General features: G+C 38.5%; 1 protein-coding gene across 9 annotated transcripts in view; it reads right to left on the bottom strand.

Moving 5' to 3' along the window:
• Positions 1–9,664: 9,664 nt before the first annotated feature.
• The window catches only part of PAPOLA (poly(A) polymerase alpha), a 57,381-nt gene continuing 47,979 nt past the window's right edge, over positions 9,665–19,066 (bottom strand). For 5 of the 9 annotated variants that reach the window (XM_073800073.1, XM_033850656.2, XM_033850650.2 and 2 more), the window contains 3 exons: positions 15,845–15,907; positions 13,900–13,974; positions 9,665–11,800 (listed from right to left, as the gene is read on the bottom strand). In XM_073800073.1, coding sequence (XP_073656174.1) covers positions 11,705–11,800; positions 13,900–13,974; positions 15,845–15,907 — 234 coding nt within the window. In that variant the 3' untranslated portion in view covers positions 9,665–11,704. The remainder of the gene's footprint in view (positions 11,801–13,899; positions 13,975–15,844; positions 15,908–19,066) is intronic. The other 4 variants (XM_033850652.2, XM_019952632.3, XM_033850654.2 and 1 more) reach the window with 2 other exon arrangements.

The following is a 19,066-nucleotide window of genomic DNA, read 5'->3' on the forward strand; positions in this document are numbered from 1 at the left end:
TCAGGGCGAGGCTGTCCAGGGGTCAAGCAGCAGGGGCCGTGAGGTGTGTGTCACGCCTCGGGCCACACACCCCTGGCCTCTTTCTAGCAAAGGTCCCCAAAGATCTGTCCTCATTTCTCCTCTCCGTGCCTCCCCCTCGGCGCCCCCCACCCTCAGATTTCCCTTCCCAGCTGAGAGATGTTTATTGCTGGCTACTACCCTCCCCTCCAGCCTTCAGTGGAGACTGCAATTAGTAGCAGCAGACAGACAGCCGCGTCAGGACGGCACTGCCCCAAATCCTGTTGGGCTGTCTTCGCCAGTGTCTCCCACTTGGGTCACGAGGTGCCTTGGGACTGGAGTGCCCTTTGGTCAAACTGTAGCATCTCCTGTCAGTGGTGGTAGCAATGCCTCCCACCTCCCCTCCACGACTTGGGGGCACTGAGAGCGATCCAGCCTTGACCGCTGACTCCTGGGTGGATGGGCGCTGGAGTCCTGAGGTCAGCCGGCAGCGCAGCAGGAAGCGGGGGGAGCAGCGAGCCCGGGCCGCACCCGGCCGTGGGCTGTGACTGGGAGGTGGCAGTGAAGGCAAGCAGGGGTGGCTGCGTTATCAACGAACATACGCAGAGCCGTTTCTAGCCTTAATGAAGACTCACAGATATTCGGCTTAGCAAAGCTGAGCCCCCACAGTGACGGATGTCAGGGACTAAAAGGCTTTCTGGGGGAGGACCCTGCAGAGACGTGGGCCGCTGTCTTCCTAGGTCCCGTCACGGCACCCACAAGTGTCGGAAGGAAAAGGGCACACTGCGCACGGCCTCGGCTGGCCTCAGTGACGTACCTCGAGCCCCGTGAACTTGCTTCAGGGCCCACAGCAGCCATGAGAAAAGCGCTACTAGCACAGACCTGGGTGTCGTGGCCAAGTGGTCGAGGCAAGCGGCAGGATGGCCGCGCTGGAGGGAGTGACCCAGCACGTGGAACGAACCAGTGTCCAGCTGCAGGTGCCATGGCTCCGTGCTGAGCCCCAGCGCACGGAATGAACCACGTTTTCAGTCAGGACCACGGGATTTGGAAGATCTCCTTCGTGGGGTTGGAAGGATCGTATGAGGTGGGGTCGACAGAGCACCTCCTGCAAGCCTGGCACTCAAAAAGGATGGTGTTATTCCATCTTACAGGGCAGGGTGGTCTGTCCCCAAACCCCCAGATCAGGGAGGAAGAGAGGGCAGGGGAAACCTGAGAGTACTAAGTAGTTGTCACAGACTATGGGTGAACAAGAGCGAGATGAAGGGCTCCAACCTGTATCTGGAACGAACTGAGGAGCAAGGGCAAGGGCATGACAGCGACAGGGTCCGAGATGTCCCAGTGCGGGCTGGGCACCGGCAAAGGACGGTTTCTCCTGGCCTCCCGCTGACCCTAAGCGCAACACAAGCACAGAGCGAGTGCCTGGAAGCAGGGTCTGATGCAAGGTCGAGAGGGGCTGAACCCGCCTTTTTCATTCGGTTTGTGCTCCCCGCACCACCACCCCCGCCCCGCCCATCCCCACTGTAACCCACCAAGAGCTTGGGCCACGTCATGGTCACGTTCACAACACAGGTGCGACATCTCTTTCTGGTTACCCTACCATGACTGCTTCCCAGTCACGCCACACACAAACCCCGCCGTGCCTTCCCGTCAGTGCCTCCGCCTGGAATGCTGTCCCCTGCCCCCGCCAACCCCTTCTGGCCCTCTGTTATCACACCGTGACACATCTGGGCACTTCTCTCTCAGCCCCAGCTCCTGTGCATCCAACTTCACAAAACTCTGCCACCTTCCTGCTCCACTGAAGTCACCAAACTCCTTGTTGCTTCAGAGAAGTGCTGCCGCCTCTCACCGTGCACCTGGCTGCCGCGGCCTCCCTGGAAGCCTGTCTGCTATAAGAGAGCTCCTGCCCTTTTGGAAGCACGGGGTTATTTTTCTTCAGAGCCTTCTAGTGGTCTGTAATTCATCTGTTTTGTGGGCCATCCTTACTCCCTGTGAACTATAAGCTTTCCTAAGGACAGCGGCTATTGCCAGTTGCGCTGACCGTGGACACCCAGGGCCTCTACACAACTGCTGAATGAATGAGCCAGTGTCTCAAAACAGAAAGGGACTGGGCTTTGGAAACAGACAGGTTCAACCCATTACTGACTCCACATAGAGCTGTCACTGCTGCTAAGGGTGGTGACACCGAGTGCCCAGCACAATGCTAACACTCAGTCTCAGCTCCCGGGCCCTGCTTGCCTGATTCGCTCTCACTGCGACAGCACCCAGCAGGGTAGGATCAGTGACCACTGGTTAAGTGAATGAACATTCTGAGGCACAACTGTATCCATCAGAATTACACTACTGCACCATAAAAATAAGAGGGGGGTAGAATCGGGGGGAAAGACCTGGCTAAATTAAGACCTTCTGAACTTGTTTGTTCTACCCATCTGATGGGGTGTTCATTTCAGCATAAAGCCAGTCATCACAGCGAACCACCAGAATTCTATCCTCTCCCTAAGAATTTCAGGGAGGACTTCCCTGGTGGTGCAGTGGTTAAGAGTCCGCCTGCCAATGCAGGGGACATGGGTTCCAGCCCTGGTCTGGGAAGACCCCACGTGCCGTGGAGCAACTAAGCTCGTGCGCCACAACTACTGAGCCTGTGCTCTAGAACCCACGAGCCACAACTACTGAGCCCACGCGCCTAGAGCCCGTGCTCCACAAGAAAGGACACCGCAATGAGAAGCCCACGCACCGCAACAGAGTAGCCCCCGCTCGCCGCGACTAGAGAAAGTCTGCACGCAGCAATGAAGACCCAACGCAGCCAAACATACATACATACATACATAAATTTATTTTTAAAAAAAAGAATTTCAGGAAGTCTTTGACCACCACACAGCCTGTTCCCCTCTCATCTACCCCTCCTGGGTCCAGACCACCACGTTTCTCCAAGGCCACACTCCAAAGGGTGGTTCCTTAGGACACAAGGTATTCTTGGGTTCTTCACTACACCTACTCAACAGCCATGACAATTTGTACGGAAAATGCTTATGACATAAAACTGCTTAGCTAGTATCGTGTTAAAAAAAAACAAAAAGGGCATGAGAGACAACATATATGAAGAGATCTTAAAAACTAACTTTAAGAGGCAGGATTATGGATAATTTTTATTTTCTTCTTTATAGTGTTTTGCATTTTTCAAGTATTACAGTGAATATATATTCCTATTATAACCAGAAAAAAATCAACGAATTCTAGGTAGCATAAAATGTGCCTAAAATCAATTCACCTAATAACGAATTTGCCAAATGACATATTCACCCACAATCCACATTGTAAATAACAACGAATGACAGTCATGGCATTTTATACACAATATAATGGACAAAGCCTTCCCTACAGAAAATTTGTTTTCAGATACCAATTTGTATTTTTACCTCTTTTTTTTAACATTAAGTATGGTTTTAATTTAATTCCTCTAAGGGCACGTCTGCCTTATTTTTATGTTTTTAATAACAACTTATCAAATGAGTATCTTCAGACATGATACAATAGTTACAGCACCTCCTGAGCAAGCTCTAAGGTCACTGTTGATGTTTTTATTCTACTCTGAAGCAGTTTAAAAATTTTTAGCACTTCTTGTAGGTACTATTCTGTCTTAATTGGCTAAAAAAGAAAAATATTTATAAGAAATCATCTTAATATGGAAAATTAACATTTTTTTAAAAAAATCCTAATTTAAGACAAACCAATTGTTAAGAGAATTGGGTGTGAATAGATCAGTTCACCCAAACTAGCCAGAGCCTGATCCTCCCCAGCACTAATAAACACACATTCATTTCCTCTAGAGTCTTTGAAGTTCTTCTCCCACTGCAGCCTGTCTTTGCAGATTTCCATCCCTCTCACCTTCAGTAGGCCAGCTGCAGGGGCATCCAAATAGCAGAAATGCATTTGAGCTGTTCTGAAACTAGAAGCTTATGCAAAAAAAGAGCTAATAACCCTGGCCTTCCCTAATGATACCCAAAGAAATACACTAAAAAGCAACATTGTCGAGTGGGAAAACACGAGGTCATGTTTCAGGATTAAGTCCTTAGAATAAAGCAGGTTGGAATCCCAACTGACTGACCGCGGGCAATGGGTTTCACAGACTAAGCCTGTTCTCCTCATCTGTAAACGGTGGCGCCATTAGCTATGTCAGGAACAACCTCATAGTTTGCTCTAACAATTAGACCTACTGCTTTGACACCATTCACTGTCAGAAATTCTTCCCAGGTCCATTTGCTGTGTCTGAACCCTCAGCCAGGAGCAGGCAGGCATGCTCTGTGTCCTCTGAAGCTGTGTGCTGCATCGCTCTTGGCACTAAGGCAGAGGAAAGTCTTCCGATGAAGAGGCCAATCTGCCCCCACCCCACAAAAATCAAAAAGAAGAAAAGAAAAAGGGCTTTACCTGACTCAACTTTTTTCTCCCTACCTTGGTCCTGCCCAAATTTCACACCAGGAAAACAACTCTGGGAATTAGGAGCGGTGGTTTTCCAGATATTCCTTTGCCGACTACAACTGGCCTTTGTGCCTGCCCTCTAACAAATTCAAATTAGGTTTAACAAAACACTTAAAAATCTGTGATTCTCTAAACGTGTTATTTACTTGTTAATCCACATTGAATTCCAAAAAGAAATAAAAGACATAAAGAGTTATGTTTTACTCAGAAACTGAAAAGAAAGCTTTAAAGAACTTGCACAGGGTCACCAGGCTCTGGTGGACAGGATAGGATTAGTACTTCCTGAAGGCCTGGGCTTTTTGTTAACTGGTGACAGTATTTGGCTGAAATAATAATTTACCAAAAAAATCCAGCCTCAGGTTGATCTGACACAAAGTTTAAACTTTAATAGAATCTCAAATATTCAACCTCTTTCCAGTGTTAGATTCCCTAAGTCCTACCTTGGATCAAAGCTCAAACTGCCAGAGACCATTTCGGCTATAACCCAACGAAGAACTAAAACTGTCAAAACTTTAAGGCCAGTGAGTGTTCAGGGTGAAAGTCTCATGTTAAAGGAAGTACAGATTGGTCAGAATCTGCTTCTGAAGGTAGCGGTAAGATGACTGCAGATCAAGGAAATCACTATGAGCCCAATCTAAAATTTTAAATACTGCCCAGCAATGGAGATGATGAAATATGGACTCCTCCATCAACAGAAATGGATAAGCCTGTCACAGATACGATGAACTAGATGTCTCATTAGGTTCCTTCTAATTTTGAGATTTTATGAACATGTTTTTTAAAAATTTTAAGCCTTATGATAGATACACATACACATACTTCCAATCCAACCATGTTTGCAGAGGCAAAGACCATACTTGCAAAATTAACTTTTTCAAAAATTTTCATTGTCAAGAAACTAAAGTGTCCACATTTGGGTCATTTATTTAACAAGACAAAGGCCACAATAATACAGTAGTTTCCTTAAAAGAGAAAGCTGTCCAAGACAGTCTCATATTCAAGAAAAATAAAGTTGAATACATGTAACCTAGAATGGTTTAAAACAATCATAGGCAGAATCTCTATCTTTAAAGCAGTGTTTATTAGAGAGTGCCAAAAATTCTTGTGGACTATCAGGGAGACCACACAAAACAGAGAACAGCTTAACCGAATGCCAGTCACCCAAGCTTACTAGCAGTGATAGATGAAAAATATATACAATAATCATTATGACCATGATACGTACGTAACACCCCGTGACCAGTATTTACTGCAGCCAATGCTTATTCTCGAGGCCGTCAGACTTGACTCCTGTAAGACTCTAAGGAGACCGCTCAACTTAGGCTTTCTATAAGAACTGTAATATTTTCTAAATAAAACTTAACTTTACTAAACCAAATCATAATGAATTATGAGTGCTTTTAAGAATGGGCAAAAACAATTATTTTACAGTTGGGAAATGTGTCATACTCGCAAATGTATTTGTCCTGAGCATTCCACAAACTAGATAAAAAATGGCAATGTGAGACCAAGCTTAAATTACAGAGCTGTAGCGGCCTAGCAGTACACTAGCGCTCCTTCTAACAGTCCTGGCACAGGGTCCAGGCATGGCCGGCTCTCTGCTGGGGGCGGCTTTCTCGACTGTGAAGGCAGATCGTGCCCTCTGTCACTCACGGGGAGCAGTTCTGCCCAACTGTCTCCTTTCCACAACTTTATCATCAATCTCTTTATTAACAGCTCCGCTGCAGTCAGAAAACGCAAACAAGGAGCAATTTTCATGCCAGACTTCTGGAAAGCGCACAGCGCCAGGTCCCACACAGTGTGAAAGCGTGTAGGGGCTGTTCTGCCGAGGGAGAGACAGCCTCCACGAGGAACAAGCACAAGGCTGGGACATTTTACATTCTTATACTAAAACACATCTACCCACTTTCTTACGCCTAAAATCTGAAAAGAACCCAAATATTCACACGTGTGTGTGCGTGGCGACTGGAGAGGGGCACAGCAGTGGAACAAGATCATTTTACTCTCCAGAGATGACTGTATTATTTTGCATTTCCATAAAATGTATCATATCCCCTGAAAATATCTTTAAGGACTATATGACATTAGAAAACACACAAGGCTGAGATAAATGTCTACAATGACCTGAAACCCATAAAACTGAAATTTTGAATTATTCAAAACACATATTTTCGGATTGAAATCTGTTGGTCAAAAAATAGCATCTTACAAAATAATGAAAGGAAATGGCTTCTAAAAAGCTTGCAAAGAATTTGTAAGGGACTTAAATATTTTTTTTAATTGGGTCATAATCACATGACTAATATGAAATTTAAAACATCCAAGTGAAGTAAAAACTGAGTATACTGTCTAGATAGTTCCAAATACTGAGATGCACGGTACTTAGAGTGATACTTTATCATTGCAACTGTTAATTACATTACACTCAGCCCAAGACTTAAACCCACCATAGGGCAGAATTTACCTTTAATGGGTTTCCCTTTAATCTGTTTTGTATTTCAATCTATTGATGTGATTGTTTGAAAAATATTCCGTATCTATAAGTAAAACAAATTTTTATGTTTTTCAAGATTCTGATACTATACAACTGAATTTACACTGTTCTAAATAATGCATTTTGCTGTAGTGCGTCTTAGGTAAACTATCTGAGGGCTGTGATGTCTGTGCTCAGGTGGAAAAGGACCTGCTATGATCAAAGTGGTAGTGTTAAGTTGAAGGCCAGGGTCAATCAGCTCTGGGGCTTCTAGACCTCAGTTTATTCTACAATGTGAAACAAAACCAACACACCCTTAGGCTTTCCCTGGTCAATGCTGGAACCCATAAGATGGACTGTGGAGGGTTTAGCATAAATCCATTCTCCCCACTAAAAAACAAAAACAACACTTAAACAAAAACTCTAAGCTGGGTGGCAAGGAGGAGACTATTTTTGATTAAAGGCATTATCCTTTACCTTAGAAATATCATAGCAAAAACTATAAAGCTTTGATTGGAGCACACACACAGACTGTTCTGTTCTTCATTTCACCTACTAGTGAAATTTAAAGATACTCAAAACAGGAAAAAAGTGTCTTATTTACATTATGTTAAAGTAAGAATATTTTCAACATTAACATTTTAAATATCAGGTGGTTAAACTCTATAAACCCTAAACAATACTATGCCCTTTGTAGATATGATTTTTAGCTATCTGAAAACGTGAAGTATTTAAAAAGGTGATAACTGGAGAATAAAGTACAATTACAGTCACAACCCTTCACGAAACAATGTGAGCTTTCTGAAATGTGAACTTGAGTACAGCCTCAATTCTACCCTTTCAAGGAAAGTCCTGTGAACTGGGAGGCGGTGAGGAAAGGAACAATGCACTTAAAGTTCAATCCTTTTCAACAAATATGTGTATGGTTTGATCAGCTGCAATGATGTTCCCAGAACATTAAGACAAAAGCATGTCTCTAAGGAAGAAAAGCAGAAGTTTAAATGACTTCCCAAGTATATGAAATCACTTCTAGAATTAAGTACATACGATCACTTCCAAAATACATGGCTCAGAAATATTGATGCCATCTTTCTTGGCGCCAATAAAGCTATATAAAATGTCACAAGAATTTTTAAACTGATGAGTACGGAGAAAGGATGAATAAACTGATTCTACAAATGAGAAACATATCACACAGAATTAAACAGACCACTTCTCTCTATATGACTGAAGGTCGTGTTTATTATAGAACACGCTTAGTATTTCACTTGCCAAGTTCAGGTCTGCACTGAGACAGCATCCATTTGTGAGTTTGGTTTGAAGAAAAGCTAACAGAAAAGAAACAGAGTGGAGAATTTTTTTAAAAAAGCAAAACATACAATTCAGGCTAAAAGGTAACTAACTTTCCTTGTACTCTTCTTTTATTAGAATTAAAATAGGCAAAAGTATAACCGAAGGATTGTTCAATGCCATTTTAGGTAAACAGTTTATCTTTTTGTTTGAATGCACTGAAGTGCACTAACAGTTAATATTTTCAGGGCTTGGTCTACGAGTTTGTGTGTGTTAATGATTTATCCTTTCATATATCAATTACTATTTGGAGCTGCTGATCATTTATCGCCACCTTGAGTGCAGCCAGAATTAATACTACGCAGAGCTCTAAAACATTTTCTGTGTGGAGAAAAAAAGAGGTGTTAATTAGAAAAATACAAACTGTATTCCAGAATATACCCAAAGCCACAAAACACAACTTTCAATTATCATTTTACTAATTCAGCAAGAACCATGAAATGCCGAAAGTCTATGTGGGTGATAGAACTCAGAAAGCTGTGATATTCATCCCCATGTTTAGGTGTCTGTCAAAGTAGAGGAAGTATGGCAAGCTCTATCCTGTAGGTGTTAACAATGGCATCGAGGGTAATTTTTACAATATTTTCCCTCTTACTGAATAGTCCCAAAAGTTAAGTGTTATTTTAATAAAAGGTTATTCTGCATTGCTGTCATATATTTTTACATATACTAAAGGTATTAGAATTTGGAATTTCAGGAATGAAAATATGCACAATTGCATGTCCCTTGAAATAACCTAACATAAGGAGGTCCATCCCTCCATTCAAAGCATTTAAGATAACCATACTCAAAAGCTGGCCATCACATGCATACAGAGCAGTTCATTCCTAACCCTGCTAACCCACAGTTAAGTATGTTGACCATTTAAGGGTTTAAGAAATGTAGAATCTGATTTGCGTTTAGTAAAATGAGAAACAGAGGATCCTAAATTCACTGAAAAACAACAGTGCCACCTGCTGACATTGGAGATAAAGCACCAACTGCTTTGAAAACCACCAGCTCTGAAAAGGAAGCATATCAACAGTACACTGTCTACATGCATGGAATAAATACAAAGAAAAGATACAGTGTCTATATAAACAGAATAAATATTTTGAAGAGTGGGTCAGTTAAAAGTTAATTATTAAGTACTACATTCATGTTTTCCTCCCTAATGATCAATTATATGAAAAACAAATACCTGATTATGTGAGATATCAATTAACACTAGGCTGCTGCTAACGGCACAATTAACCAGATATAGATCTTTTCTAAATGTAACCAAAGTAAATTCTTTCCCAAATCTTCACTTAGAGCTATAACTTACAAGTAGAAATAATAATATCACTGAAAAAACCAAAAACAGTCAAAAGAAACCAGCCAACTGTGGGATTGTGCTGTTTTTTTTTTTTTATTGTGTTTTCAATGGAGAAATACATCATCTGTTTACAAAATAGCTCTTGAAAAATACAAGGAGTACAGATACTATAAAACAAAGCAAACTCCAGTCATGAGACACTACGTACATCATGCGAAAGCAACAGTCTGATCTCCAAGTTATGAAAACTAGAATTAAAAAGTCACTACACAGAAAAGGTCCAAGTTCCCAGCTTGGCAAAACTTGGGTTCAGTTACATGAAACATTTAATAAACTGAATTCTTTTTCCCCAATGTGTAAACAAAATGACAAGACTAAATCTGTGCCTGGCAATTTCAATCTAACTCTGAAGCTACACAGAACACACAGACACCTTGTAGACTTCACCTGTTAGTCTGACCATCTTTTCTTCTTCGGTGGTAGGAGGAAGGGCAAGGTGACTGTGCAGAGCAAAGATGTGGGAAGTAGAAATACTGTATACTAGACATTACAAAGTATGGTGAAAAGAAAGCCTCAATTAATGCATAGCCTAAGGGGGAAAAGACTACACTCCAACTTCGGAAAATTAATTTAGAAGGATAGGGGAAGAGTTTAAGTAATTGCAGTTTAACATGAAAAATGCACGTGTGATAGAATGGAGCACAATGGAGGATTCATAAAACATGCTCATCAGAAAAATCTGTTAGATTTGCTTTGTCCAGATTAAGAAAGAATAACTAAGCTTATCAACATCTGGCATCCCTCATATCCTGTAAAGATGAATGCTCTGCTGCTTAATTATGTGGAATTATTTATTGATAGGATAAAACAAAACGAAAAAAGGAATAGAGAGCTGACTAGATGTCAAGTGCTTGCTAGAAATGATTTTTAAATGTTTCTACATGTAAAATTTACTGACAAATTTTGGTCAACCATTTAAAAATAAAAATTTGTTTAAAATTCTTGGAGAAAATGCCTTTTTGCCCACATGTTTAAAATTGAAAATCAACTTTACTATAGTCAGGAGTTCTGTGGAGTGTACAAAATTCCTCATATTTAGAGATCAAATGGCCGTCCAAGATAGATATCATGTTTCACAGGCATTATTTTTAGTCACCCTAGAATTTCAGCCATGGGACCAAAATTTAGTGTTCTGTGCCATGTGGCCACAGGGTCACTGGTTTCACACCATGGCTTAAGAAAATACTGGCATTTTGTTTTTTATGAAAGAAGTCCTACCTTATACATACAAGCAGAAAGGGGAAAAGAAAAAGAATGGGGAGGGAGCGAAACCTTTGTTTCAAAGACAAGATACTGAAGGCAAAAGAATATGGAGCTTTAACAAGCTCAAAGAAAAATATTCGTTGGCTGATCGCTGATTTGTATGCACTCTAAACAATTCTATAAATAAAACCAATATAGCATTTCTTAATCATGACCCCCATCAAAACGAAGTATCTCCTAATTATTCTTTCAATGTCAAATATATACCCTAGAGTCGACATTTCATTTTTAAAGGTTACAGCTACCTCATAGATGTACTCTTATCCTTTCTCTGAAGTATAACAGTACACCACTGCACAGTGGCATCCAATTTGAAGACTAATGGTAAAGGAAATTCTTCAGGAAAAAGTGAAAATCCATCAAGCTGAAAATCTAAAATTAGTTCTACTTTCTAATAAAAAAAAATACATAAAAGTGCATCATCACAATAAGGAATTCTTATGCCAGTTTGTATTGCAAATTTTCCAAACAATGCAGCAAACATAAACCCAGTCCAGATGTCAATTATGAATACAAATATAGCTTGAGGTTTTTTTTTTTTTTTTAAAGGCAGTAATTTTTTGAAATAGTTAATGTAACTGTTGCTAACACAATAATAATAGTACTCCTGGCTTCACATACTAACCTGGACTTCCGATCAAGTGCTGATTAGCCCAGTAAGGGAGGTCACAAAAAAAACCTAAATCCATTTTCAGTCGTGTCTAGTCTTGTACCCTCCATTCTCCTTTCTTAGCATTTGAAGACAACAGGTTGAGTTGGCAGATATTGTTTATGGACCCCTGAGGTTGTTTTTACCGATTCAATCTCAGTTTTATTGAATTCTTGATAACAGGAATAGGATTTGCAGGGAGAGCAGGGATATCAGAAAGGTCTGTACTGGATGTTTTCTGAGAATAAAAGCAAAGAACACAACATTGTTCAAAGTACTATAACTTAACAATGAGATTTACTTCCCACTGCTTTACTTCCTAAGAAATAGATAGGACCTTAACATAACTATTAAAAATTTAAAGAAAAACACTCCAAAATGTTTTCAAAATGGAGTGTAAATAAACATGCCTATTACTATGAAATTGTTTGTTCTAACACTTGTAGAAATTTTCAAGTAAGTAGCAATATTTTAGTAATATTTTAGCAATATACAAAAACTAATTTCAAATACAGCTTTAATAAACACACTCCTCCAACAACCACCTATAATATACTTATTAAGTTCATGTTAAGTTACGTTTACTTGTAATAACACTAACAGCTGTAATATTAACTGGCATCGGAGCACCCCCATGTGGGAGAATACTTAAAGTTCACCTTACACACAGGAGCAGCAGTAGCAGTTAACAGTAGGGAATGTATTATTTTCTGACCCTGTAAATTAAAAATTAAATCTACACAACTGAGCAATAATTTGATTATTCAAAGTTTAGGGAGGTTTTATTATGTTAAAAACAATTATATCACAAAGCCTTCTTTAACATCCAAAAACATAGAGATGGCATTTTTAAGTGTTTTATTATGGAAAATTCCAAACATACACAAAAATAAGAGCATTATATAACGAACATCTATGTATTCATTATCCAACTTCATCAACTGTCAAATCAAAGCCAATCCACAGTCCTCACACCTTCACTCCCAGATTATTCTGAAGCAAATCCCAGAGATCCTATCATTTCATCTGTAAATATTTCAAGTTTATCTCAAAACAAGGATTCACTGTTAGACACAGTCACAATATTATAATCACCTCCCCAGAAATAAATATGACCCTTATATCACCAAATATAGGGATGCATTTTTTAAAAACTTTTAAAATCAATATAATCATTCCTTTTATATTATATAACTGGGTGATTTTTCTCTCAATGGCTCTAGGGATCTTTTCATTAGAAAGAAAATTCTAATTCCTTATAAAAATATCTAAAAGGCAAACACCCACGGGTACGAATCATGATAGTGATGAAGTCAATAAGACAAACTATGAAAATAGTTCCCTAGAGATTAATGTGGCAAACCAAAAGGCATGCAATTATAACCACAGAACTTAAGTTTGACAAACAAGTTTGTCCATGTATCAGTATCAAGCACAACACTTCCCAATGTTGTTGGGAGTTACTCCACCCCACAAAATTTTTATTTGGTAAAGGCTATGAAAATAAAAGACATTTCAGAAAGTAGTCATAATATTTATATCACTAGGGACTATGAATGTTAACAGCCAGCAAAAACATGTTGTAAAATGATCACATTAAAATAACTCTGAACCACAAAGCAGCACAGCAGCACTGTATCATCAGTTCAGCAGCATCACTGGGCGGCAGTTGTCATCGCAGTTATTTTGTAACCAGTCTAATGTCTACTTAAAGAAAATATTTCCTTTATGTCAGAGTTTGACCTAGACTTTGGAGTGTATTTAATTTGAAAGGATTCAAGAAGAAAACAATTATTTCACAAACAAAATGAAGGTTCACAAATCAATGAAAAGAGTCCAGGTGCCTACTGTATGCAAGGGACTGTCACAAGTAGAATTTCTAGGACAAATGAAAAAATAATTTTAAAGAACTATGGATTACACTAAATTAATAATTGAAAATCGGAGGTGAAAAGTGAGGCAGAAGCACATTTTGAAAATTAAAAGGTATTTTTTTAAAAATCCATGAAGAATGGTTTTAAGTTCTAACTTAAATTTCACTCTCTGACCTATGAACAAAACCTCTACGTGAAGACTACACATTGTGCAGTGACAATTTAAATGATCTGCAATATCAAACAGCATGTAAGGGGAGGAGTTAGCATCCTGACAGTGCGGAAGAACGGTCCCATCATATCCAGTGCTCTACCTCTGAATACAATAAATACATCTGCAGGCTGGCAATTACTTTCACAAAGATAACTTTATTCAACTTATGGATATGCTCATTTTAATTCATTATACAACACTAATCTTAACAACATTTATAAAATTCTCCTTGCTTTTTGCACTTAGTACCTGAGAGGCCAACAGGGAAGCCGCTGTCTGAATGGTTTCTGATTGAGTTGTACTTGTCTCTGTATCAAGTTGTTCCTGTGAGACAAAGAGGACGGGGGAGGAAAGAGACTTAAAAAAGGATAAAAGAACATAACTGGGTTTGGTGGCTAATAAAAAAGACAAATTAGAAGACAGGAGGGATCAAGAGAAAGACGTGACTACATTACAAAATCATCTATCATCATCAAAGGGTTAATCATCAAAAAAAGCCTTGTAGGTTACTTAACCATTTCAGATACACATAAATGTCTATCTGCCTACTTAAACCTTATAAGGCATGGTCAAAATATCTCATGACTCTTCCAACCAACTCCAACTTGGACATTGTAAACAAGCACTAATTAAAGACACGTACATGCATATTATAAAACGTTGCCCAGACAATAATTAACAGAATATAAACCCAAGCTCAGCTTTAGCTATGTGAAAAAAATAAAACTCATTCAGTATTATTAAATGAAACTACCCAGAAGCACAAAAACGGCTCCCAGGCCTTTAATTAAAAGTAGAAAATGTCTCTAAAACATTCCTCCTTCCTTTTGGTTTCTCTTGCCCTTCTCAATAACCAATGCACTGATTCTACTCTAAGAATCATCAGAAAATACAGGGTGAACTGTTGTCATTCCACTGCTCTAACCTTTTTTAAAGCAGTGCCCCAAAATAATACATATACACACACACACAAATGAAAATAAACATACAAAAATTTGAATTTCTATAAAACTATATAATAATAATACAATGAAATACCAAATTTCTCCTATGAAATTGAAAAGGGTAAACAGTGTACTAGAAATGGAAGACTGCAGTCTCTCTGAAGCACAACTTAGCAATACATATTAAGTTTTAAAAGCATCTATTTGTCCCAGTAATTCCTCTTTCATTAATTTATCCTAATAAAATAAACATAAATGGATGGCAGGTATTTAGCTACAGCCAACATTACAGTAGAAAAGGGCAACTTCCTTTTTTAACAGAAACAACTGCTAACAATAGGGAACTGGTTGAATAAAATATGGTAACAGCCTTAAGACAGCATTCCATGCAGCTATTAGTAATATTTGTCGATTATTCAATGGCATGAACAATTTTTCTTGGTTTACAGAGTGAATAAAGATTTGAAAGCAAAACGCACTGGTATATATATGCACACACAAAATCTATAAAGACACCAAAAGAATACTTGCTAAAATATCTATCATGGAAATCAGGATAATTTGGGGAAAGGAGGAAGATTTCCAGTTTTTCTACAAGGACAAAAAAGTTAGAAGTCTTCAGTACATTTCAGTTTCTGAAAAAATGACGTTCAAAGTCTAATACGTTGGCTAAACCAATCTTTCCTACCCCATTTACCTTGATTCAAGCCCCTTGCGCCACAGCTTCTAGCCAGAACTGTGTGCCAAAAACTGGTTCTCTAAACATACCACACTCTTACCCCAATAGTGAGATGAACTTCTCATCCTGTCCTACCCCAAATCCTCTGTATCCTTCAAGGACTACCCCAAATCCTATGTCTTCCTTCTATGAAGCCTTTACTAATTCTGCAGTCTTGCCTCTCACCACCCCTACCATCCTCAATTACTTTTTCTCTGATAACGTAATTAACCACTTCTACCCCTTATCTTCTCTACTTAAATATAAGTTCCATTGAAAACAGGAACATCTCACTCATCACTCTATTCCATTTGGTATCCACCAGATAACCCCGCATCTAGTAGGACCTCATACACTTGAGGAATTAAATTTCAGTGCTACAAATTAACACTAAAAAGGGACAAACACTTCTCTAAAAACAATACTGAAAACCTAAAACCTATAGAACGAAATACAGTGCAATGTTATAGACATTTCTATCACATCTCTGTACTCTTAATTGTGTATGTATTCCAAGGCTAAATTAGTATACCTTTGTTTCTGTTTTATCATGTCCACTCAAAGCAAGACAGTTAGCATCTTCACTTGTTTCATCCTGTTTTTAAAAAAAAAAGCTTTATTCTCTAAAATGAAAATTTAGATTATTTGCCAATCAATGCTTTAATTTATAAAATTTTTTAAAGTATAAAAATAATTAACCTGTAAGATCGATCAAGTATGTCCTTAAAATAGGTTCACTTAAATTTTTTTTTTCATTTTAACCAATTTGGCTTCAGTTTCTACCAAAATTTTAAAAAAGAACACGAGGAAAACTGTTATTGTTGATCATCACCACCTGAAGTATATTCCCCAAACCACTAAGTTCATAAAATATTTTTTGTAAGGAAGAGAAAAAACAGAGTTCCTTAATCAAACAACTTAGGAACTTGGAATACTATCACCCGCTTTCTGGGAGATGCACACACATTAGCACATAAAAGGTTCTGAGAAGTTCTAGAAAGAATCTTTTAACTTTCCTAAACTTAACCACAGAATCCCCCTGGCTTAGTATGTCTTATTAACATCCTGAAGGAGGTCTGAAAAATGTTCTCCTCAGGTCTTATTTTTTTGATTTATTATAATGCTGTTTAAAACAAACAACGTATTTTTTTGGTAAAGAGGGAAAATGGGAAACCAAAAATGGTTATACTTTCCCATTCCTGCAGTGACTTGCAATAAACATCACTTTCTTAAGAAAAACAATTTCGGCACTAATTTCTCTGCTCTCTTTACTAGGTAGAACTAAAATTTAATTTTAAATGTGGCTTTAAAACAAGACATAGAAACCACGGCTAACCTACAGAGTAGAAAAGATTTAACACCAATATCAACCAATTCCCATAAGAACTTTATTTGTATCCTGCAAACATACAAACTTAAAAAATAGTAACGTAAGTTACAACTGGGCAAATTTCAGTACCGACTGGATATGTGACACTATGCAATCATTATTAGTATCGGTACCTATACTGATCGGTGTATACATACACCGATCAGTATAGGTACCGATATATATATCACACACAAATATATATGGTGATAATATACTGTAGATGTGTTTTTGAAATATTTATGGTTGAAATGACATGCCTGGGATTTGCTTCATAACAATGGGAAAGGGAATAGATTTACAGATGAAAGAAGACTGGCCTTGAGTTGTTAACCATTAAAGCTAAGTGATGTAAATATAACTTGTTCATTACAATTTTGTACATGTTTGAAATATTCCATAACTTTAAATATATATATATACATATAACATCATTTAGCCATATAATTCAGGTGACAAGGCAAACTTTTTTTCTATTTTTATTTTACATTTCTACCATCTATATGTATTTGAAAAGCTTTAGTATGTGATAAAAATTAAGTAGAACTAAAGTAGTTGACAATACCTGAAACTCTCCTATCTGTATACATGTTAGTATATTATTAATTGAGTAGGACCAGTGTTTCTTTCTGGTTTACTAGAATTTCTAATACCAAATACTCATTAACGGAGAATGAACGACCCAGTAGGAGACCTTCAAAATCAGAATATTTGTAATATCTTCTTCAGCTTTAGCACCATGAGATTTAGGCCTGGGTTCTAATCCTGGCTCTGACTTTAATTAGCTTTGTAAACAGGAAAGCTATTGAACCTCCAGTTCTTCTGGGAAACGAGATTAGTCTATGAGATAACCTAAAGTCCTAAGATCCCTTACATATCTTAAAATGCTATTTTTGTTAGTCAACCATGGAGCTGCCATAAGCAGGACTCAAACTGTGAGAAAATACATAGCACAGAAGATTGCTGGGGGCAGGGGGCGGGGAGTGATGAACCTGTATTTTTAAAGATACTTAAGAAACATGAATCAAGGATCTTAATTTACTTACAGATTTGAACAAATAAAAACTATTAAAAAAAAAAAAGCAATGACATAATCAGGGACATTTGAGCCCTGACTAGATATTTGATATTAATGAATTGTTCACTTTTTTAGGTGGGTTTACTTTGTTTATTCTTTTCTCTTTGTAATTATTATCTTTTAGATACACGATTTTAAAAATACTAAGGAAATGATATGACTGAAGTCTGGATTTTGCATCTAAATAATGCAAGTACAGGGAAAATGGAAAGGAAAAATAATTAAGGGTATAGTGGCTGAATTCACTACACCTGAAATTGCATGATGGGTACATGGGTACATGAAATGATTCTCTTGTGTATATTTAAATTTTTCTGTACTAAATTAAAAAATCCTATATTCCTATTGCCTCTCTAAACTAGACATGAAACATGAGTGTTTTCTACCAAGGTAAGTGCTAACGAAATTATAAGCATTGTACTGATATATATTTTGGAACTCTCACAGGGTAAGGAATGAAGCCATTAACATTAAGGAAACAGAATGACAGGTATCTAGAGTTATGCTTACATATACCTTACTAAGGCAAAAAGAAATGTGAATTCTGAAATGCTCTGACAACTCCCAACAAATATCAATAAACAGAAAGTGGCATTACACCAAAACTACATTCTTAGGTTGCTGTACAACACAATCATGTAGAATGGGGGCTTTTAATAAAAGATTACTAGGCCTGGAGAGTCTGATTCAGTGTATCTGGAGGAGGCCCTAAAATCTGTATTTTATAAAACAAAAACAAGGGCTTCCCTGGTGGTGCAGTGGTTGAGAATCCACCTGCCAATGCAAGGGACACGGGTTCGTGCCCCGGTCAGGGAAGATCTCACATGCCGCGGAGCGGCTGGGCCCGTGAGCCACGGCCGCTGGGCCTGCGCGTCCGGAGCCTGTGCTCCGCAACGGGAGAGGCCACAACAGTGAGAGGCCCGTGTACCGCAAAAAACAAAAAGCAAAAACAAAAACAAAAGAAAAACAAAACAACAAACCCTGAAAAACTAATTCTGATGTACAACTGAGGTTGAAAATCACTGCCTTAAGAGATAATTACAGAGACAAATGTATTTCAGAATACACGGTGTAAGATATGATATACTATGCCCATTTTTCATTTGCATTTAGCATCATCAGAGTGACAAAATTCATTAAATTATTCATGTGTAGTTAACAGTGACTGTTTCCAAAAATGTAAAACAAAAGGATTCAGAATAAGCTAGGAGTAATACTTATAAAGACAATAATCTTTCACTATTAAAAATCAAAACACTGCATAAGATACCTAGTTTTTTCCACCATTCTAAAGAAACCTTCGTGTA

This window comes from Tursiops truncatus, chromosome 2 (genome assembly GCF_011762595.2).
Source record: "Tursiops truncatus isolate mTurTru1 chromosome 2, mTurTru1.mat.Y, whole genome shotgun sequence".
NCBI classification, from domain to species: domain Eukaryota; kingdom Metazoa; phylum Chordata; class Mammalia; order Artiodactyla; family Delphinidae; genus Tursiops; species Tursiops truncatus.